The sequence below is a fragment of the Mustelus asterias genome, chromosome 4 (genome assembly GCF_964213995.1).
Source record: "Mustelus asterias chromosome 4, sMusAst1.hap1.1, whole genome shotgun sequence".
In the NCBI taxonomy this organism is placed as follows: domain Eukaryota; kingdom Metazoa; phylum Chordata; class Chondrichthyes; order Carcharhiniformes; family Triakidae; genus Mustelus; species Mustelus asterias.
This window is the reverse complement of record NC_135804.1, coordinates 70732294-70756178: the sequence shown is the minus strand read 5'-3', so window position 1 is coordinate 70756178 and position 23885 is coordinate 70732294. Positions and strand designations below refer to the sequence as shown.

At 44.6% G+C, this 23885-nt stretch overlaps 1 protein-coding gene across 1 annotated transcript in view; it reads right to left on the bottom strand.

The window, feature by feature from the left end:
• Positions 1 to 23885, bottom strand: part of dnaaf1 (dynein axonemal assembly factor 1) — a 155104-nt gene that overhangs the window by 4093 nt on the left and 127126 nt on the right. The window contains exons 7-8 of the mRNA XM_078212026.1: positions 17742 to 17908; positions 7770 to 7961 (exon numbers count right to left, since the gene is read on the bottom strand). Coding sequence (XP_078068152.1) covers positions 7770 to 7961; positions 17742 to 17908 — 359 coding nt within the window. The remainder of the gene's footprint in view (positions 1 to 7769; positions 7962 to 17741; positions 17909 to 23885) is intronic.

Sequence of the window (23885 nt, the reverse complement as noted above, 5' to 3'; positions counted from 1 at the left end):
GAACCCGCCCATCCTGATGACCAACGCCAACACCTCCCGGGCAGCCCTGACCCTCCCACACCCCCATCCAGAGGGCGAGACCCGATCGCACTCACTTTCGCCCTCCTCAACCAATCCTGATGGCAGAGTGGCAGCAAGTGCTGCCCCCCCACCCTGCCCCAATGAGTGTTTCCCAATTGGCCCTGCTCTCTGTAGGCCCTTCCCCCTCTGCCACTCCCTTGGCACTGCCCAATGCTCTGTCGGCAGTGCCAAGGGGCCTCTTGGGCAGTGCCAGGCTGGCACTGCCAAGCTGGCAGTGCCCAAGGGGCAACCCCCTTATCGCTGACCTCCCAATGGCCTCTCTTCCCTGCCAGCAGGGTCAGGCCGCCTGTTCCTCATTAGTGGGGATCAGCAGTAAACACTGCTGGACGGAACTGCTGGTGGGGAAGTGTTAGGAATGGGTTAACAGACCTTCCAATTAACTCCTAATTTGCTGTCAATTACTCAGTAGAAGTCACTGATACATAAAGGGGCTACAGGTGGCACTAGGGGTTGATGGAAAATTGTATGTGGAGTTAAATCACAGAAATAAAGGTAGCTTATGAAGGAGCTGATCTTGTGTCTCCTTTACTGAATTGCAACCTAGAGGTTCATACAGTGGTAGCAGAGAATGGTTGTTGGTACTAAGTAAAGGACTGCAAGTTATGACTTTTTTGAGGAGAAAAGGAGGAAGTAGACTTTGCTCAAATTCCAATCAACTAAAGAGTGAATAGGAGACAACAAAATGACTGAACCTAGAGTGAAAGTGTCAGGATATGACCATCCACCATTACGTTCAGAAACTGAGCCTTTATGACCTATAGAGAAGTAAATTCATCATGTGGACTAAGGCTTTGAGTAAAAGAAAACAAGGAATGGCCTTGGCTCTTTTTTTACCGCTTAGAAGTGAAATTAGTTGAAAAGTATTTTCTGAGTTAGAACATTTGGACTTGGAGGAAGGTCTGGATAACTTTTTAACCTTTATGGATAAGATTTACCAAAGGATGACCTATTGAAGCTTGGTACAAAATTGATTTTAGTTTTTAGAAATCAGAAGATATTTTTATTGGATGGAATTTAACAGACTATATATAAGGCTGCAAAAACACTATCTGGAAATTCTGCAGTCTGTGTTGGCATTTAAGTTACTGGACTGTACTAACATTACAAATATGGATAGGTTCCTGGTTTTTGACAGGAGTTAAATTTGCAGACAAAGATACCTTATATGATCAAATATTAGAAGTCTTTTTTTAAAAAAAAATCCTTTAGGGAAACAGTCTATACCCATGGTTTTTATGACACAAATGGGTCAATCAGTGTGGAGTCAGTGCGGGTCACTGCCTGCCTGGAGTTTGCACATTCTCCTCGTGTCTGCGTGGGTTTCCTCCGGGTGCTCCGGTTTCCTCCCACAGTCCAAAGATGTGCGGGTTAGGTTGATTGGCCAGGTTATAAATTGCCCCTTAGAGTCCTGGGATGCGTAGGTTAGAGGGATTAGCGGGTAAATATGTGGGGGTAGGGCCTGGGTGGGATTGTGGTTGCTGCAGACTCGATGGGCCGAATGGCCTCCTTCTGCACTGTAGGGTTTCTATGGTTTCAGTGATAAAACAGACACTGTTAACAGGATGGCAAAATCGTACAGACACAAGTCAGCCATGGGAATATGGCAGAAGATCAGGACCCAGAAATTACGAGGACAGAAACCCCTTTTAATGTCTATAACCCAAGAAAGGATATGGAGAGGGGTAACAGAAAAATGAACCCCAGAAATGCCCAGGGTATGATTGGTGTTTTTGGTGTGACTCTAAATTTAATCATGCTGTCAACTGCTCAGAATGATCAAATAATGTTTGAAGCTACACAAGACAGGGAAGAATCAGAAGAGGAAAGAGATAGTGACCAGAAAGCTTTACTCCTGTAATGAAAGTTTTGGTTGCAGAGTCCTTTAATTGTGCTGTATTGGACAGTGGTTGTATGTCTACTATGTGGAATTGACTGGTTAAAATGTTACCTGGACTCTTTAAATGTTGAAAATTGGAACAAGGTTTAAAAAATTTGAAAGTTCCACAAGTTTCAGGTTTGGGGATTATAATACCCTGAAGTCACTGAAGAGTGGTGATCTCTTGCAATATTGTTGGGGTGAATCATTTCATCAACACATGTTGTGTTAAGTGAGATATCTTTGGCTCTGAGGAGACCATCAATGAAGAAAGCACACATGAAACTGGATATGAAAAATGATAAGGCAACAGTTTTTGGAAAAATGGTGGACTTGCAAGTTACACAGTTGGGACACTATTGTAGTCAATGACAAATAATTTCAGGGAAGGAAGTGTTATTACAGCCAGAAATGGAACTTTAGCTGATAAAGCTCATTGTGTTGAAGCTGCATCAGCAACTTGCACATTCATCTCCTCGGAGGCTGCAAAATTTATTAAAGGATACAGTTTTAAAAGATGAAGACTACACTAATCTAATAGAACAGGTCAATGATCGATGTGAAATTTGTAGGACGTACAGAAGGACACCACCACAACCAGCTCTACCTTTGGCCAGAGATTTTAATGACATTGTGGCCATGGACCTTAAGATCTGGGAAAAAGCTAACAATGTATTCATTTTGCACTTTGTAGATACAGTGACCAGATTTAGTCAATCAACTGTTGTACGTAGTAAAGAAAAGAGAATAATCCTGGATCAAATCGTGGAAAATGGAGACAATGGAGAGGAATTTGCTAATGATGAGTTTAGAAATATGTGTGAAATTATGACTGTGGCTGCAGAAAGCCTGTTTAGTAATGGGGTGTGTGAGAAACCATGCTGTAATAGATGAGATGCCCTGGAAAATGTTGGCAGATGGACCAAATTGGAAGTTAAATTCAGCTTTGGCATAGGCGGTACATGCAAAGAATTTGTTGCAGATGGTTGGGAGCTTTTGTCCATATCAATTAGTATTTGGTAGAAATCCTAAAATTCTGTCCATTTTGAATGACCAGCCTCCAGCTTGGGAAGGGACTACAACCAGCTCTGCCTTTGCTGAGCATTTAAATGCATTGCATATAAGTAGAGTATTTTTGGAAACGGAAGTCTCAAAGAATTCGCAGAGCTTTAAGGCACAATGTATGGCCATCTAACACTATTTTTCAGCAAAGAGACATAGTATTCTGAGACAATTTTCATAAATGGAAAGGCCCAAGGAAGGTTATAGGCATTGATGGCAAAACGATTGTTTTACAACAAAAGTAATCAGGCTATTAGGGTACATTCAGGATAATGGGTACAGATTGCAAACTTACAAATTTAGAAAAAGCAGACGAATATTATGAGGAATCAGGATCATCTGATACTCGTGTCACAGAATTATGAGAACTAGTTAGCTGAAATACAGGGTATCTGTAGAGGGACACAATACTTCTGAACTAGAACAGGGCATTTTTTCTAAAAGACAACTGTCAAAGGTTGGGACAAAAGTGACTAACTTGTCTGAAGGGTCCAGTCAATGGAAGGATGCAACTGTCATTAGTAGAATAGGGAAGGCCACAGGAGAGGCTGTCAGGATCACGTATTGGGAATACGAAGTTCAAAAATGGAGGGCACAGAAATGTAGTGCCAGTTCAGATAGTAAGTCCAATAGTGAACGTGATCACAGGAAGAGATCACGAACAATTGAAAGAACATCCCACAACAGGGGGGAAAAATCAAGCAGTGAATGTACAGAATGAGATATGAGATGGGATAGCTTGACAAGGTCTTGGAATATGAGTAAGACTACAACTGCTACGAGGAGTAGAAGCCCACATGCTCATGAAATTTTGGTAGCCTCCAATAAATTAAATGAAAAAGTTATAAAAGATGCCAAACTGCATAGTTGGAGTGAATTTGAGGTATACACGGAAGTACCAGATGGGGGTTAAGAGTTCTCTCTCACTCATGGATTTTCAAGGAAAAGGTGCTTCTTGATGGAACTTATAAAGCAAAGGCCAGGCTTGTGGCAAGGGGATTTGAAGAAAACTTAGAAGATCAGGATTTAAGGGTGGATTCACCTACAGCAGGAAAAGTTATTTTAAAGATCTTATTGGCTCTTAGCTACAAGGGCATGGGAATGCAAATCGATAGATATAAAAGCTGCCTTTTTGCAGGGGCATCCGCTTCAGATATTTTTCTCCCTCCTCCTAAAGAGGCAGCTAACACAGGAGGAGTACTCTGGAAGTTAAATGTGTATATGGACTAAATGATGTGTCTATTTTTGGAGTTTGGTATTTTTCAGTACGGTCGGTTTTGTTAAAGTTAGGCTGTTGCCAGTTGAAAGAAGATCCTACAATGTTGTATTGGCACTATGAAGGAAATCTTTCTGTTATCTTTATGATGCATGTTGGGTTTTTTTTTGTGGGGTGGTAGTAACGATTTATAGCTATTGTAATTTCTGGGCTGAGGAAGGAATTCAGGGTTGGAAGTCAGGCGTTTCCAAGTGGGAACTTGTGTATGGAGTCAGTAGAGATAGGCAAGGTGATGAATGAATACTTTTCTTCAGTGTTCACCAAAGAGAGGGGCCATGTTTTTGAGGAAGAGAAGGTGTTACAGGCTAATAGGCTGGAGGAAATAGATGTTCGGAGGATGTACTGGCAGTTTTGAATAAACTGAAGGTCGATAAGTCCCCTGGGCCTGATGAAATATATCCTAGGATTCTATGGGAGGCAAGGGATGAGATTGCAGAGCCTTTGGCTTTGATCTTTGGGTCCTCACTGTCCATGGGAATGGTGCCAGAGGACTGGAGAGTGGCGAATGTTGTTCCTCTGTTTAAGAAAGGGAATAGAAATGACCCTGGTAATTATAGACCGGTTAGTCTTACTTCGGTGGTTGGTAAATTGATGGAAAAGGTCCTTAGGGATGGGGTTTACGACCATTTAGAAAGATGCGGATTAATCCGGGATAGTCAGCACGGATTCGTGAAGGGCAAGTCGTGCCTCACAAATTTGATTGAATTTTTTGAGGAGGTAACTAAGTGTGTTGATGAAGGTAGGGCAGTTGATGTCATATACATGGATTTTAGTAAGGCGTTTGATAAGGTCCCCCATGGTCGGCTTATGATGAAAGTGAGGATGTGTGGGATAGAGGGAAAGTTGGCCGATTGGATAGGTAACTGGCTATCTGATCGAAGACAGAGGGTGGTGGTGGATGGAAAATTTTCGGATTGGAGGCAGGTTGCTAGCGGAGTGCCACAGGGATCAGTGCTTGGTCCTCTGTTCTTTGTGATTTTTATTAATGACTTAGAGGAGGGGGCTGAAGGGTGGATCAGTAAATTTGCTGATGACACCAAGATTGGTGGAGTAGTGGATGAGGTGGAGGGCTGTTGTAGGCTGCAAAGAGACATAGATAGGATGCAAAGCTGGGCTGAAAAATGGCAAATGGAGTTTAACCCTGATAAATGTGAGGTGATTCATTTTGGTAGGACTAATTTAAATGTGGATTACAGGGTCAAAGGTAGGGTTCTGAAGACTGTGGAGGAACAGAGAGATCTTGGGGTCCATATCCACAGATCTCTAAAGGTTGCCACTCAAGTGGATAGAGTTGTGAAGAAGGCCTATAGTGTGTCAGATTTTATTAACAGGGGGTTGGAGATTAAGAGCCGTGGGGTTATGCTGCAACTGTACAGGACCTTGGTGAGACCACAGTTGGAACATTGTGTGCAGTTCTGGTCACCTCACTATAAGAAGGATGTGGAAGCGCTGGAAAGAGTGCAGAGGAGATTTACCAGGATGCTGCCTGGTTTGGAGGGTAGGTCTCATGAGGAAAGGTTGAGGGAGCTAGGGCTGTTCTCTCTGGAGCGGAGGAGGCTGAGGGGAGACTTAATAGAGGTTTATAAAATGATGAAGGGGATAGATAGAGTGAACGTTCAAAGACTATTTCCTCGGGTGGATGGAGCTATTACAAGGGGGCATAACTATAGGGTTCATGGTGGGAGATATAGGAAGGATATCAGAGGTAGGTTCTTTACGCAGAGAGTGGTTGGGGTGTGGAATGGACTGCCTGCAGTGATAGTGGAGTCAGACACTTTAGGAACATTTAAGCGGTTATTGGATAGGCACATGGAGCACACCAGGATGATAGGGAGTGGGATAGCTTGATCTTGGTTTCAGATAAAGCTTGGCACAACATCGTGGGCCGAAGGGCCTGTTCTGTGCTGTACTGTTCCATGTTCTATGTTTCCAAATATATTGGGCTGGAAATCAGACTGGGTCAGGTGTAACTTTACATCAGCAATCTTATTTGGAGAGTATCAGCCCAATAGCTGTTAGTCGTGGTAGGGTTTCACAAAAGGATGCGATGGTTTCAAAGACAGAAAAAGAGGAACTCAAGTTTGATTGGGCAACTGAATTGGCTAGGTAGACAGACCGGACATTAGTTTTGATGTCCTAGAATTGAGTACAATAATGAACCTATGGTGGAAGACATAATGAGAGCAAACAAAATGTTGCCCAAACTAAAGTGTTTTGAGGTTCCTGTTTTTGGGAGATCTTAGGCACTTAACTCATAGTTTATAGTGACTCATCCTATGCCAATTTGTGTGATGGGGTTTCAAGCGCAGGAGGTTTTATAATATTTATTTTTGGGAAAAATGTTGCCCCCTTACATGGGAAACAAAGTAAGGAGAGTGGTTAAAAATCACATTGGCTGCCGAGACACTAGGCCTGCCTTGTAGAGGCAGTGGATATGGCCTCCATATTCCGGATATTAATGGAAATTTTGGGGTTAGGAGATTCGGGTAAAATACCCATTGAGTGTCACATTGACAATAAATCCCTTTGGGAGAATGTGCACGCCACAAAGTGTAAATGAGAAAAGGTTGAGGATCCACATTGTCCAGCATTTGCTTTAAGTTAACTAAGAGGAAATATCAAAAATTAAATGGGTCAATAGTAGCTATCAGTTATCCAATTCTTTTACTAAAAGGAGCTAGTTTAAAGAACCTTTTGGACATTATTAAGGAAGGCTGTATCTTTCTGTGAATGTATGTTTGTTTATTTTGTATTCAAGAAATGTATAAAAAAGAGAGTATAAAAAAGTGTGTTTGGTTTTTTTCTTTGGAAACAATATTCATCAAAATATTTTTTCTCTAAGGGGAGACTGTTAGGAATGGGTTAAGACTTTCCAATTAAGTCCTAATTTGATGTCAATTATTCAATAGAAGTCACTGATCTATAAAGGGGCAACAGGTGGCACTGGGGGTTGATGAAGAATTATATGTGGAGTTGCATCAAAGAAATAAAGATAGTTTATGAAAATGCAGAACTTGTGTCTCCTTTACTGAGCTGCAACCGAGAGGCTCATACATATAATTAGCTCTGTGCTGGAAATCCAGCATAGAACTGATTACGTCAGAAATCTTTGCCTGGGAGGCAGCTGGAGACCATGACACCCAACGGGAAGCCCATGTAATGGTTGCAGCTGATGTCTCCCAGTCTGCTATACTCCAGCGGAGATGCAAACTGGGAGAACTGCCCCCCAGATGTCTTAAAGGAAAAACACCCTCCCTGATTTTCACTGTAAATCAAACCTCAGCACATTAAAAAAATTCCAAGGTAATTTGCAAATATATTAACCTGCAGTATCACTGCTGAACACTGCGTTCTGTAATTGGTCAGAAGTGCTAAGCGATGGTGAGAAAATTTCTTTCTCTGACTGTACAGGCTTGGTATTACTCTCTCCGTTCAAACTGAAAAGTAGAGCGACCTGGTCTACCATCTCTGTACTTGATCCATTTTGTTGGTCCTTGGTAGCCGTCTCAGCTCTCTCTCTTGTCGCTTCTTGCTGCTGTTCTGCCAAGGTCTCTTCCTGGATTTTTATTACATCATTCGCAAACTTCTCAATCTTTTGCTGGCTGTCTGCCCTTGAATAACACAGAGTTTCTGCAGATACACTGGACTCTGAAGGAAGCTCTTCACCTTTGAATTTAAAAAGATTCAATTGCAGTGTGAAAAACAAGAAAAATAAGTTTTAAAAACTAAACATTTGAATTAAGGGGGAATATTGGAGCACTCTGTTGGTGTCTTATTGTAATACAATATGGCAGCAGACAATAATCTACATTTATACAGCACCTTTAATGTCATCAAACATTCCATGATGCCTCGAGTCTATTTGGACAGATGCTGGTAGCAGGTCACAGTAGGTTTTAAAGGAGAGAGAGATAGAGGTTTATAAAGGGAATTCCAGAAGATAGAGCTGAGACAGCTGCCAAAAGTGGAGCATAGGAAACTACTGAAAACACAAGATTTCAGAATTGCAAGGGCAGAGTTTTCAAAGGATGCAGGTTAAAGTAGATTACAGATGAGAATATTTTTAATTGATGCATGGCCAAATGAACTAGCACAAACCTGAAGGGTTCTTTTATCATATTGCTACACCTTCCCTCATCACTATTTCATGCAGACTCTGGCTTGAGAGTTGAAGACCTACAGATCTGCAGGGTTACATGGCTCTGGCAGTGGAGGGTATTTCATTGTTTGGGATATTCCTCCAGTCACGGCTGAGTTTGTTTAGCTGCATCCCCACTTCCGCGTAAGTGTTTTCCAGTGGCTGACAGCAGTCCTGAGCAGATCGAGACATGCCAAGTATGCCATGTTTTGTTGGCTCCTGGTGAAATGGATTCCTCTGGGTCATTATTTTTTAAATTCATTGAGGGGATGTGGATTTCACTGGCTAGGCCAGCAGTTATTGTCCTTTAGAGAATTCTTGTACCTTTGTCTGAAGCTGCCCTGACCAATCAGGAAGATGGTGGCAGTTGTAGAGGTTAGTCTGGGAGCTGGACAATATGTAAAAAGCTGCCCCTCAACTTGAGCTGGCTTTTTCTGGAAGAGAGGATGAGGAGGGTCATTGGTCTGTTATGTCTGTTCTATTCGTGATGTAATTTGCCTCCCTCTGGCAAGCGGAATACCAGGAACCAGGTACAGATCGGGAATTTCAATAGATTTTAGGCAGACAGTAATAGCTCTGCAAGCAGTGTTGAATACTTTTGGTAGATAGATGAATGGGCTGGTCATTGGTATATTGAAAAGCAAGGGTGCGTGAACTTTACATTGAGGTTTTTCTGTTTGTACTCTCTACTTCTCTTGCCAGTTAGGTCATAAAGAAACATTGGGTTGCCAGCATGTTGCATGTCAGCTCAAGCAATATTTGATTAAAAGGAAGGTAGTCAAACGGATGTGATTGTACACATTGGGGGAAATGATGTAGGTAGGAAGAGCAGGGGGGTCATACGAGAGAAATTCAGGGAGTTGGGTGCTAGGCTAAAAAGTAAGACCTCCAGTGTAGCAATCTCTGGACTGCTCCCGGTGCCTAGTGCAAGTGAGGCTCGGAACAGGGAGATTCTACAGTTGAACGCGTGGCTAAAGGACTGGTGCAAGAGGGAGGGTTTTAAATTCATAGATAACTGGGAAATCTTCAAGTCAGGATGGCAACTGTACAGAAAGGATGGGTTACACCTTAACTGGAAGGGAGCAAATATCCTGGCTGGGAGTTTTGCTCGAGTGTTTCGGCAGGATTTAAACTAGTGTGGCAGGGGGGTGGGGAACAAAACAGGAGGTCAGTAAATACTGAGGCTGGGGTCGAGCTGGGGGCCAGGGCAAGGCTAGCTAAGAAGAGGAGCACTCTGGAGGAGGAGGACCTGACTGGGCCTGGAGGTCTGGAGTGCATCTGCTTCAATGCGAGGAGTGTAACGGGCAAAACAGACGAACTTAGGGCCTTAATGCTTGTGCGGAATTTGGATGTGGTTGCGGTGACGGAAACTTGGTTAAAAGAAGGACAGGACTGGCAGCTGAATATTCCGGGGTATCAGTGTTTTAGGCGAGACAGAGGAGGGGCTAAAAAAGGTGGGGGAGTAGCGATATTAGTTAAGGAGTATATTACCGCGGTGCAGAGGGTAGACAACTTAGAGGGGTCATGTACTGAGTCGCTGTGGGTGGAACTCAGAAACAGGAAGGGTGCAGTCACTATGCTGGGGGTGTACTACAGACCACCCAACAGCCCACGGGAAGTGGAGGAAAGGATATGTCAGGAGATTCTGGATAGGTGCAGAAAACATAGGGTTGTTGTAGTGGGGGACTTTAATTTCCCTGGCACAGACTGGAAAGTGCTTAGAGCTGGGGGACCGGACGGGGAGGAATTTGTAAAATGCGTACTGGAAGGTTCTTTGGAACAGTATGTAGATAGCCCGACTAGAGAGGGGGCTATACTGGACCTAGTTCTGGGAAATGAGCCCGGTCAGGTCGTCAAAGTTTCGGTAGGGGAACATGTGGCAAATAGTGACCATAACTCTGTTAACTTTAGGATAGTAATGGACAAGGATGAGTGCTGTCCTACGGGCAGGGTGCTAAATTGGGGGAAGGCTGACTATAGCCGGATTAGGCAGGAATTGGTGGATGTTGATTGGGAGAGGATGTTCGAGGGTAAGTCCGCGTCTGGCATGTGGGAGTCTTTTAAGGAACTATTGATAAGGCTGCAGGATAGGCATGTGCCTGCAAAAAGGAAAGATAGGAAAGGTAGGATTCGAGAGCCGTGGATAACCAGGGAAATTGAGGATCTGATTAAAATGAAAAGGGAGGCGTACGTTAAGTCCAGGCAACTGAAAACAGATGGAGCTCTGGAGGAATACAGAGAGAGTAGGAAAGATCTCAAACGGGGAGTTAGAAGGGCAAAAAGAGGGCACGAGATGTTCTTGGCAGGCAGGATTAAGGAGAATCCTAAGGCATTCTATTCATACGTTAGGAACAAAAGAGTTGTCAGGGAGAAAATCGGACCTCTCAGGGACAAAGGAGGGGAATTATGCTCAGAACCCAAGGGAATAGGGGAGATCCTAAATGAATACTTTGCATCGGTATTCACGAAGGAGAGGGGCGTGTTAACCGGGAGTGTCTCGGAGGGAGGTGTTGACCCGTTAGAGAAAATCTCCATTACGAGAGAGGAAGTGTTAGGTTTTTTAGGGAACATTAAAACTGACAAAGCCCCAGGGCCTGATGGCATCTATCCTCGACTGCTCAGGGAGACGAGAGAGGAAATTGCTGGGCCTCTGACGGAAATCTTTGTCGCTTCTTTGGACACGGGTGAGGTCCCTGAGGATTGGAGGATAGCGAATGTGGTCCCGTTGTTTAAGAAGGGTAGCAGGGATAACCCAGGAAATTATAGGCCGGTGAGCTTGACGTCCGTGGTAGGGAAGTTGTTGGAGAGGATTCTTAGAGACAGGATGTATGTGCATTTAGAACGGAACAATCTCATTAGTGACAGACAGCATGGTTTTGTAAGAGGGAGGTCGTGCCTTACAAATTTGGTGGAGTTTTTTGAGGAAGTGACAAAAACGGTTGATGAAGGAAGGGCCGTGGATGTCGTCTATATGGATTTCAGTAAGGCATTTGACAAAGTCCCACATGGCAGGTTGGTTAAGGAGGTTAAGGCTCATGGGATACAAGGAGAGGTGGCTCGATGGGTGGAGAACTGGCTTGGCCATAGGAGACAGAGGGTAGTGGTCGAAGGGTCTTTTTCCGGCTGGAGGTCTGTGACCAGTGGTGTTCCGCAGGGCTCTGTACTGGGACCTCTGCTATTTGTGATATATATAAATGATTTGGAAGAAGGTGTAACTGGTGTAATCAGCAAGTTTGCGGATGACACAAAGATGGCTGGAATTGCGGATAGCGAAGAGCATTGTCGGGCAATACAGCAGGATATAGATAGGCTGGAAAATTGGGCGGAGAGGTGGCAGATGGAATTTAATCCGGATAAATGCGAAGTGATGCATTTTGGAAGAAATAATGTAGGGAGGAGTTATGCAATAAATGGCAGAGTCATCAGGAGTATAGAAACACAGAGGGACCTAGGTGTGCAAGTCCACAAATCCTTGAAGGTGGCAACACAGGTGGAGAAGGTGGTGAAGAAGGCATATGGTATGCTTGCCTTTATAGGACGGGGTATAGAGTATAAAAGCTGGAGTCTGATGATGCAGCTGTATAGAACGCTGGTTAGGCCGCATTTGGAGTACTGCGTCCAGTTCTGGTCGCCGCACTACCAGAAGGACGTGGAGGCATTGGAGAGAGTGCAGAGAAGGTTTACCAGGATGTTGCCTGGTATGGAGGGTCTTAGCTATGAGGAGAGATTGGGTAGACTGGGGTTGTTCTCCTTGGAAAGACGGAGAATGAGGGGAGATCTAATAGAGGTATACAAGATTATGAAGGGTATAGATAGGGTGAACAGTGGGAAGCTTTTTCCCAGGTCGGAGGTGACGATCACGAGGGGTCACGGGCTCAAGCTGAGAGGGGCGAAGTATAACTCAGACATCAGAGGGACGTTTTTTACACAGAGGGTGGTGGGGGCCTGGAATGCGCTGCCAAGTAGGGTGGTGGAGGCAGGCACGCTGACATCGTTTAAGACTTACCTGGATAGTCACATGAGCAGCCTGGGAATGGAGGGATACAAACGATTGGTCTAGTTGGACCAAGGAGCGGCACAGGCTTGGAGGGCCGAAGGCCTGTTTCCTGTGCTGTACTGTTCTTTGTTCTTTGCTCTTTGAAGGGGGGGAGGTTTAACACAGATATCAGAAGGACATATTTCACACAGAGGGTCGTGGGGGCCTGGAATGTGTTGCCGGGCAAGGTGGTGGAGGCGGACACACTGGGAACGTTTAAGACTTATCTAGACAGCTATATGACCGGAGTGGGAATGGAGGGATACAAAAGAGTGGTCTAGTTTGGACCAGGGAGCGGCGCGGGCTAATTGTTCCTTGTTTCTCGTTTCAAGGCTTCATTCTATGATCATCTTGCTGGTGCCAGTACAGAGCGAGACTGCGGATAGTTGGGAACCTGTCTCGGGGGCAGGGAATTCATATGGTGTTCATGGAAGTGGAAATGACTAGGGTTGGGAAGCATTTTCCGATCAGGGCCATTGTGATCTCCTGGACTCGTTTCGATCGCCTCAGGGGGTCGGAGAAGAATTTCCCAGATTTTCTTTTCCCCATATTGGCCCTGGGGTTTTTCACTCTGGGTTTTCGCCTCTCCCTGGGGATCACATGGTCTGGAATAGGGGGGTGGGGATGAGTTAATAGGTTGTAATGAACAAAGCATCGTAGCTGTGAGGGACAGCTCGGTGGATAGGATATTGGTATGTAGATAGGCTGGAAAATTGGGCGGGGATCCTGGATTCAGGATTCAATCCTGGACCGGGGAGCAGCGCGGGCTTGGAGGGCCGAAGGGCCTGTTCCTGTGCTGTATTGTTCTTTGTTCTTTGTTCTTTGAGTAAGTTCTGTTTAAGAATCCAGTGAGTGCCCTGTCATATGCAGCAGATAAGTCCATGAAGACTGAGCCTGCTATTAGTTATTCTCAGTGAACTGGCTGAGATTTTGAAATCCGCTTGTGCAAGACTTCCATGATCTGAATCCTGCTTATTTAGGGCTGAGATGTTCATCTAAAGAAGTGCTAAACAATTTAGAATGGACACCAACACAAGGAAATGTGGCCTGCCATGGATCCTGTTAGCCACACTAAAACTATTGATTTAGAAACTGTCATTTTGTAGTTTGAATTAATATGTTATTACATATTTTGTGCTAAATTGACAAAAGCTGTTTTAATAAAAACGAAACCAGTATCATTAGTAACCGCCAGAATAGTCAAATAGACAGCTTTAAATGTGAGACAATTTAAAAAATAAGTAATTCATTAATCGATTGGCTGGTAGTGTAATTTGTAACACAAAGTTTATAACTTTTATAAGAAACACATTATATAATTAACACATAATTATTAAGACACTTTCTTAAAATGCTGAGAGAATTGTAAGTGCTTCCTTCCCAGACCAGGACCAAAAAAACATGAACTTGTTAGTTGTGTAACCCTGACTGAAGGAATGAACAGCCTCCTATTCAAGACATCTCAAATTTAAATGACAGACAGCTATGTTAACTAATTATTGGTCAACGCTTAGGCTGACTCAAGATAAGATTTTGATTAGATTTATTATTGTCACGTATTAATATACAGTGAAAAGTATTGTTTCTTGCACACTATACAGACAAAGCATACCATACATAGGGTCGGAAAAGAGAGAGTGCAGAATGTAGTGTTATAGCCAAAGCTAGGATGTAGAGAAAGATCAACTTAATGCAAGGTAAGTCCATTCAAAAGTCTGACGGCAGCAGGGAAGAAGCTGTTCTTGAGTCGGTTGGTACGTGACCTCAGACTTCTGTATTTTTTTCCCGACGGAAGAAGGTGGAAGAGAGAATGTCCGGGGTGGGTAGGGTCCTTAATTCTGCTGGCTGCTTTTCTGAGGCAGTGGGAAGTAGAGAAGGTGTCAATGGATGGGAGTCTGGTTTGAGTGAATTGGGCTTCATTCACAACCCTTTGTAGTTTCCTGCAGTCTTGGACAGAGCAGGAGCCATACCAAGCTGTGATACAACTAGAAAGAATGCTTTCTATGGTGCATCTGTGAAAGTTGCCGAGTTGTAGAGGACATGCCAAATTTCCTTAGTCTGAGAAAGTAGAGGCGTTGGTGGGCTTTCTTAACTACAGCATTGGCATGGAGAGACCAGGACAGGTTATTGGTGATCTGGACACCTAAAAACTTGAAGCTCTCGACCATTTCTACTTCGTCCCCATTGATGTACCCTTGGACATGCCCTCCACTACCCTTCCTAAAGTCGATGACGATCTCCTTTTTGTTGACATTGAGGGAGAGATTATCATCGTCACACCATTTCACCAGATTCTCTATCTCTTTCCTGTGCTGTCTTGTCATTGTTTGAGATCTGACCCATAACAGTGGTGTCATCAGCAAACTTGAAAATAGAGTTGGAGGCGAATTCAGCCATACAGTCAAAGGTGCATAAGGAGTATAGGAAGAAGCTGAGGACACAGCCTTGCAGAGCACCGGTGATGACGATGATCGTGAAGGAGATGGTGTTGCCTATCTTTACTGACTGCAGTCTGTGGGTTAGGAAATCTAGGATCCAGTTGCAGAGGGGAGAGGTGAGCCCCAGGTCACGAAATTTGGAGATGAGTCTCATAGAAATAATGGTGTTGAAGGCTGAGCTGTGGTCTATGACTAGGATTCTGACACAGGTGTCTTTGTTATCTAAGCGTTCCAGAGTGATGGCATCTGCTGTGGACCTGTTGTGGTGATAAGCGAACTGTAGTGGATCCAGGCAGTCTGATAGGCAGGAATTGATTTGTGCCATGACTAACCTTTCGAAGCACTTCATAATGATGGATGTCAGAGCCACCAGATGATAGTCATAGCTTCAGAAGTCATTGTCTTAAAGACTGGGACCACATGCATAATTACCTAAAAACAATTGGCTCACTTTTTTTTATTGACAAGTTATAGACCAATTATAGACTGTTTTCCAACAATTGATTAAGATGGACTTGAGAAGCCATATTGAGAGAGGGGTGTTTTAATAAGTTATCCACATTTCTTTGGAGCCTTCACTTCACGTCTTGGTCTAAGGGTGATGGGAAGTCTGTTCAATTGTTAAAGTTCGGCTTTCTCCTCTTCAGGCGGTACGGGGAGGGAGGGGCTGGCCTGGGAATGCTCATGGATGCTGCGATTGGGCCTTAGGGGTGTCAGGAGGGGCAGCACTGCGAGGGTCCCGGGCTGGTCAGCAAAGTGCAGGCTGACAGTTCGGGCCCACTGCGCATGCAAACTTTTAGAGAGATTCACGATTGTGATCTCTGCATTGCACAGTGTGGGAGATTGTAGTATGAACTCCCATTGAAAAAACAATCGTGATTTACACCAGTTTTCCCGTGAATTCAGCACTTAGAACTTTTTTCGGGAGAATTGCCCCCATAGAATCCTCAGAGCAGAAGAGGACGTTTGGCCCATTGAGTCTGCACCGACTCTCTGACAGAGTACCTTACCCAGGCCTTCTCCCCTTCCCGTAACCCCACACATTTCCCATGGCTAATCCATCTAACTTACACATCTTGGGACACCAAGGGGCAATTTAGCATGGCCAATCCTGCTAACTTACACATCTTTGTGGAAGGAAACCCACGCAGACACGGGGAGAATGTACAAACTTCAAGCAGTCACCCAAGGCTGGAATTGAACCTGGCTTCCTGGTATTGTGCGGCAGCACTGCTAACCACTGTGCCACAGTGAGGCCCCATTTGAAGTGTTCTTTCCTGGCATGTGATTAAGTCTATAGAGCCTGGTGTAATTTAAAATTGGGGAGTACTTGCAAAGAGGTGAACCGCATAAATCTTTGTTTAAATCACAGTTGTAACAAGTCCCCAAACTGCACACACAGGGCTTGCCCTAGACCCCCAAAACTGGGAAATGCGTCTCGCCCAGGATCCCCAACACTGGTCAACCGAGATCCCCCTGGATCCAGACACTGGGAAATGGGGCACCCCCGGACCACTGACACTGGGAAATGGGGCCCGCCCTGGACCCTCAACAGTGGGAAACGGGGCCCACCCTGGGCCCCCGACACTAGGCAACTGAACTTGCCTTGGGCCCCCGACAGTGGGAAACGGATCTTTCCTGGATCCCCAATAAAGTGTTGGGGAGTGGATAGTTTGGATCACCTGGACCTCCAACAGAAAGATTGAGTCTCACCTAAACTAGTGCTCCAACTTTGGAGAGGTGTTTATGTTGACCATAATACAGGATATTAAGTGGAGAGATTTTATATTTAGTACTTAAAGCACTTTCTTTGCAAAGAGAGCAACCAGATAGTGTTGATTTATGGGACAGACACACAATTTCTGCTGGTGTTTCTGGTGGAGTGGTGGATGAGAAGGTAGATGTGCCCATCAAACTGCCGACCAGCCTTGTATTTTGGGAGTGATGGATTATAGACGACAGACAAGAAAGTGGAGTCGAGGTCACAACCTGATTAGCTATGATCCCACTGAATAGTGGAGCAGGCTCAAGAACCAAATGAGCTACCCCTGCTCCGAATTCTTGTCAGCTTGTTCCTGGAAGGCCCCTTCCTAACCACAAGCTCCACCAAGGTCTGTGACATTTTTTCCTCATTGAACAATCCCTGGTGTAACTGCCTGGATCATGGCTACGGCACAATATCTGGACTTTAGTTTCTCAAAATTTTGGCGTAGTGGCTGAGGTTATCAAGTGATGAGTAGTAGCGATGATTAAATTATTCAGAGGATCAGGGTTGTATATGAATTTCATTCTCACTATTTGATTCCTCCTGCTGTGTGTGAGATAATAATTTTTAAAATGGAGTAAGTGTGAGGGATGTTGGCCAATTGAAACTATTGCCGGCATTCCACAGCCAGTTTTGCAGATCGGGCCATTTGGAATTGAATTTAGCTGTGGAAATGCTATCAGCACCATTTCAAGATTTTTATCTAACCTATTGAATGGATCGACTCTGAGCATCAATGTACAGTGCTATCAGAGAGCACATCTTTTCAGTGGTAGGAAAGCGAGTCATTGGAACAGGTCCTAGGGCTTTCCAAAATGAGGCAGTGAGAGATTGCATAGATGGGAGAGGTTTAATAGGAATTTAGAGCTGTCAGCATATTGCACATGATGTTTTAAATATTCATGAAAGAACAGAATCTCAGTGCCCTAATTGATGTTGTGCATTCCTGGTGTACTGTAGAAACATTAGTTTGCACCCTATGGTTTAACTGTTTTGATGCACGGAGCATAAGAGAGGAAAATGTGCAGCTCCTTCAAAGATGCTCAGATGACATCAACTCAGCTTCTACCTCTTTCTTCCATTTTTTGGAGTCTACTTTTCTCTTTAGCTTTCCTCTTGATTGCTGACAGAGCATCAAGACTGTCCTGGATCTTCTTCCGCTCACTCGTTTCCCACTGCATTCGCTCTTTCTTCTCGGCTTTCCAACCTCCTCGAGCCCAGGCCTCTGCACATGCTCTGTCAGACAAAATGGCAGAATTATGTTACAGCTTAAAGAAGGCCATTTGACCCATCAGGTGGGATTTTTCACCCGCTTTTGCCCCAAAATTGGAAGATCCCGCCCCAGGTCAAAGGACCTTTGCATGGTCCACCTGCCACAATTTCCGTGGCAGGCGGGACAGGAAAATTCCGGTCACCATGTCTGCACTGGCTCTCCAAATGAAGTAAGAGTTTTAACAACACCAGGTTAAAGTCCAACAGGTTTATGTGGTAGCAAATGCCATTAGCTTTCGGAACACTGCTCCTTCGTCAGATGGAGTGGAAAGCTGCTCTCAAACAGGGCACAGAGACACAAAATCAAGTTACAGAATACTGATTAGAATGCGAATCTCTACAGCCAACCAGGTCTTAAAGATACAGACAATGCGAGTGGAGGGAGCATTAAGCACAGGTTAAAGAGATGTGTATTGTCTCCAGACAGGACAGCCAGTGAGATTCTGCAAGTCCAGGAGGCAAGCTGTGGGGGTTACTGATAGTGTGACATAAACCCAACATCCTGGTTTAGGCCGTCCTCATGTGTGCGGAACTTGGCTATCAGTTTCTGCTCAGCGACTCTGCGCTGTCGTGTGTCGTGAAGGCTGCCTTGGAGAATGCTTACCCGAAGATCAGAGGCTGAATGCCCATGACCGCTGAAGTGCTCCCCAACAGGAACCAGTGACATCATACTTAGTACCATTGCCCTGCCTTTTCCCCGTAACCCTGCACATTGTTTCTATTCAAGTCATCGTCTAATGTCCTCTTGAATGCCTCAACTGAACCTGCCTCCATCACACTTCCAGGTAGTACATTCCCATTCCCGAACCACTCACAGAGTTTTTTTTCTCATCACACTTGCTTCTTTACAAATCACTTTAAATCTGTGCCCTCTCATTCACAATCCTTTTCCGAGTGGGAACAGTTTCTCCCAATTTACTCTGTCCAGCCTCCTACTGATTTTGAACATTTTTATCAAATTCCCTCTTAGTCATCTTCTCTCCAAGGAGAACTGTCCCAATCTCTCCAATCTATCCTCACAATTGATGTTTCTCATCCCTGGAACATTTCTTGTAAACCTCTTCTGCACTCTCTCCAATCCTTCCTGTCTGGTGCCCAAACAGTACACAATAGTCCAGCTGAGGGCCAACTAGTGTGTTGTACAAGTTCAGCATGACCTCCTTGCTCTTATACTCAAAGCTCCACTTGTCCTACCACCTTCAATGATCTATGTGCATATACACCCATGTCACCAACTGACGGGAACAACATTTAGGTTCTCGAATCCTGTTTAGACCAAGGTGAAGAAAAACTTGGGTATCCAGTCAAACTAAATAAACTAGAGACTGAAACGATGGTGAGATGTTTATAGGTGAAAGTTCCTGACACTGGTTGGCAGTGCCATTCAGGGTTCACTTACTGAGGTAAAGTACCAGCTTTTAGTTTGTATAAGCCTTTTGGCAAACTCCTTGCAGGCCCCGAGGGGACTGCAGATCCCTGGTTGAGAACCCCTTATGTAAAGAGTGTTGCCAACCTGCATTACACAAGCTCTAAAGAAAGACTTGAGATTTTAAAAATAAAAATGGTTAAAGGACTGACTAGATTTTTTTATTCATTCAAGGGATATTAGCTACAATGGTTAGGCCAGCATTTATTGCCCATCCCCAATCGCACATAAGAAGATGGTAGTGAACTGCTTTCTTGACCTGCTGCAGTCCCTGTGTTGTGGGTACACCCAGTGCTGTTAGGGAGGGAGTTCCAGAATTTTGACCCAGTGACAATGAAAGAATGGCGATATATTTCCAAGTCAGGATGGTGAGTGGCTTGTAGGTTAACTTCCAGGTGGTGGTGTTCCCATGAGTCTGCTGCCCTTGTCCTTCTAGATGGTAGTGGTTGTGGATTTGGAAGGTGCTGTTGAACAGCACATCTTTGGACTGTGGGTGGAAACCGGAGCACCCGGAGGAAACCCACGCAGACACGAGGAGAATGTGCAAACTCCACACAGACAGTGACCCAAGCCGGGAATCGAACCCAGGTCCCTGGAGCTGTGAAGCAGCAGTGCTAACCACTGTGCTACCGTGCCGCCCTATTAAAGATGTGATCCTGCACAGAATAGTGGCATTAGATTTAGTGGTAACTAACAGGGTATGGAGAGTGAGTAGGAGTTTGTTTAGGCTAGGTAAGATTACAAAATATGGGAGTTTTGATTATTTTGGTGGGATATTGTTTTAGGAGAGCAAGGAGAATGGGAGTATACTGCATGGAACATTAAAGGACATTGGTAGAGAGCAGGAGAGTGAAACAGAACAGGATCTTAGTGTACAAGTGAATGAGTGGGATTGAACTGGGTATGATACTAAGGGATATGAAAATCCTTACTTGACCCTGCCCCCAGCCTTACGGCCAGCCCTGATCGCCCCCTCACTCCCCGCAGCAAGGTAGCACAGTGGTTAGCACTACTGCCTTACAACCCCAGGGACCCAGGTTCAATTCTTGGCTTGGGTCACTGTCTCTGTGGAGTTTGCACATTATCCCTGTGCCTGCGTGCGTTTCGTCCGGGTGTTCTGGTTTCAAACAAAGAACAGTATAGCACAGGAACAGGCCCATTGGTTCGCCAAGCCTACACCAATCACATTTACCTATCTAGACCAACCGCCTGCATCCCTCTATTCCCTGTGTGTTCGTGTGTCTATCCAGATGAGTCTTAAATGTCACTAATGTATCTGCCTCAACCACCTCACTTGGCAGTGCATTCCAGGCCACCACCACCCTCTGTAAAAATAAAAAATCTCCACTGAACCTTTCCCCCCTTGACTTGAGCTTCTGCACCCTGGTTTGTTATTTCTGCTCTGGGAAAAAGCTAACAATTGTTCACCCTATCTATACCTCTCAAATTTATAAACTTCTATCAGGTTGCCCCTCAGCCTCCGTCTTTCCAGGGAGAACAATCCCAGTTTACTCAATCTCTCCTTATAGCTAATACCCTCCATACCAGGCAACATTCTGGTAAACCTTTTCTGTACTTTCTCCAAAGCCTCCACTGACCTTCTGGTAGTGACCAGAATTGGACAGTCTTCCAAATGTGGCCTAACCAATGTTTCACATAACTGTAACAACTTGCCAACTTTTATACTCGATGCCCTGTCCGATGAAGGCAAGATGCCATATGCTTTCTTCACCACCTTTTCCACCTGTCCTGCCACTTTTAAGAATCTGTGGACCTGCACGCGTAGATCTGTGTGTCGAGGCTCCTGATGGTTCTGCCATTTATTTTATAGCTCCCACCTGAATTGGATCTACCAGAGATGCATCACCTCGCATTTGTCCGGATTAAATTCCATCTGCCATCTTTCCGCCCAATTTTCCAGTCTATAGTATGCTGTACTCTGACAATCTTCATCACTATCTGCAACTCTGCCAATCTTAGTATCATCCACAAACTTGCTAATCAAATCAGCTAAGTCATTTATATGTATCTTCCAAGTCATTTATATATACTATATATATTACAAACAGCAGAAGTCCCAGCATTGATTCCTGCAGAACACCACTAGTTACAGACCTCCATTCAGAAAAACACCCTTCCACTGCTACCCTGTTTTCTATGGCAAAGCCAGTTCTGAATCCATCTAGCTAGTTCACCTTTGATCCAGTGTGATTTAATTTTTTGCACCAGCCTGCCATGAGGGAATCTTGCCAAATGCTTTACTAAAGTCCATGTAGACAACACCCACAGCCCTTCCCTCAATCTTTTTTGTCACCTCTCAAAAAATTCAACTAAATTAGTGAGACATGATCTCCCTCGTACTAAACCATGCTGTCTGTCGCTAATAAGACCATTCATTTCCAAATGTGTAGTGATCCTATCTTTAAGAATCTTCAGCAATTTAAGTATCACTCTCACCAAGCTCACTGGCCTATAATTACCCAGGTTATCCTTGCTACCCTTCTTAAATAATGGGACATCATTGGCTCTCCTCTGGAACTCACCTGTGGCCAACGGGGAAACAAAAATTTCAGTTAGAGGTCCAGCAATTTCACCTCTTGTCTCCCTCAGTAATCTGGGATAGATGCCATTTGGCCCTGGGGTTTTTCTCTCAATGCTTTTTAATTCACCTAACACACCCTTGTAATGATGACTTGTTCTAAAAGGTTTGCATATCCCTCAGACGCCATCAATCAATGTGTCCCTCTCCTTTGTGAATACTGATGCAAAATACGCATTAGGGATCTCACCCAATTCCTTTGTTTCCACACAATTTCCCTCCTTTGTCCTTGAGTGGACCAACTCTCTAGCTATCCTCTTGTTCCTAATACATGTATAAAATGCTTTGGGATTCTGGACATTGTAACCCCTTCTTGCCCTCCTAACTCCCTACTTGAGCTCTGTCCTACTTTCCCTGTATTCAAGTGCTTCATCTGTTTACAGTTGCCTAGACGCATGTATGCATCCTTTTTCTTTTTGACGAGACTCACAATTTCCCTGGTCATCCATGGTTCCTGAATCCTGCCTTTCTTGTCCTTCCTTTTTCATTCACATGCCTGTCCTGCACTCCAATCAACTGCTCCTTAAAAGACTCCCACATACTAAATATGGATTTACCATCAAACAGTCTCTCCCAAGCAATAGCCTCCTAATCCGGTTGTAGTTAGCCTTCCCCCAATTTAGCACTTTAACCCTAGGACAACACTCATTCTTTTCCATGAGTACCTGAAAGCTTACAGAATTGTGGTCACTGTTTGCCACATTCTCCCCCACTGCAACTTTGATAACCTGGTCGGACTCATTCCCGAGTACTAGGTCCAGTATCTGGTTGGGCTATCCGCATTGTTTCAAAAATTCTCTTAGACACATTTAACAAATTCCTCACCATCCGGACTCCTAGCCCTAACAGGTTTCCAGCCACTATGAGGAAATTTAAAGTCTCCCACTACAACAAACTTATTTTTACATCTGTTCAGAATCTGCTTACATATCCGTTCAACTTCCCTTCAGCTGTTGGGAGGCCTATAGTACACCCACATCATAGTGACATAGAACAGGCGTTCTCAGCCCGCTAGTGGGGACAGACCATTGAGGCACCCTTGGGAGGTCGGGGGCAGCCTGGCACTGTCCACCAGGCAGTGCCAAGAGCAAATAGCAAGAGGGGATGGGGCATACTGGAGGTCAGTGGTGGGGACGACCCACTGCCACTCTGCAACAGGATCGGTGGGGGAGGGAGTGAGGAGGGCGATCGGGGCTAGCCAGCGATCAGTGTTTGAGCCTCTCAGTTGTAGTTCAGTAACGGAGATGAGAGTACAGACTCTTCATAAACTACCTTTATTTCTTTTATCCAAGTCCACATACAACTCTCCTTCAACACCCAGTGCCACCTATAGCCCCTTTATATATCAGTGACTTCTATTGAACAACGTACATCAAATTAGGACTTCTGTTGTGGGCAAAATATTGGAAAGGATTATAAGAGATAGGATTTATAATCACCTAGAAAGGAATAATTTGATTAGGGATAGTCAGCACGGTTTTGTGAAGGGTAGGTCGTGCCTCACAAACCTTATTGAGTTCTTCGAGAAGGTGACCAAAGAGGTGGATGAGGGTAAAGTGGTTGATGTGGTTTATATGGATTTCAGCAAAGCGTTTGATAAGGTTCCCCATGGTAAGCTTTTGCAGAAAATACAGACACATGGGATTGAGGGTGATTTAGTGGTTTGGATCAGGAATTGGCTAGCTGTAAGAAAACAGAGGGTGGTGGTTGATGGGAAGTATTCATCCTGGAGTTCAGTTACTCGTGGTGTACCGCAAGGATCTGTTTTTTGGGGCCACTGCTGTTTGTCATTTTTATTAATGACCTGGATGAGGGCGTGGAAGGATGGATTAGTAAATTTGCGGATGACACTAAAGTCGGTGGAGTTGTAGACAGTGCGGAGGGAAGTGGCAGGTTACAGTGGGACATAGATAAGC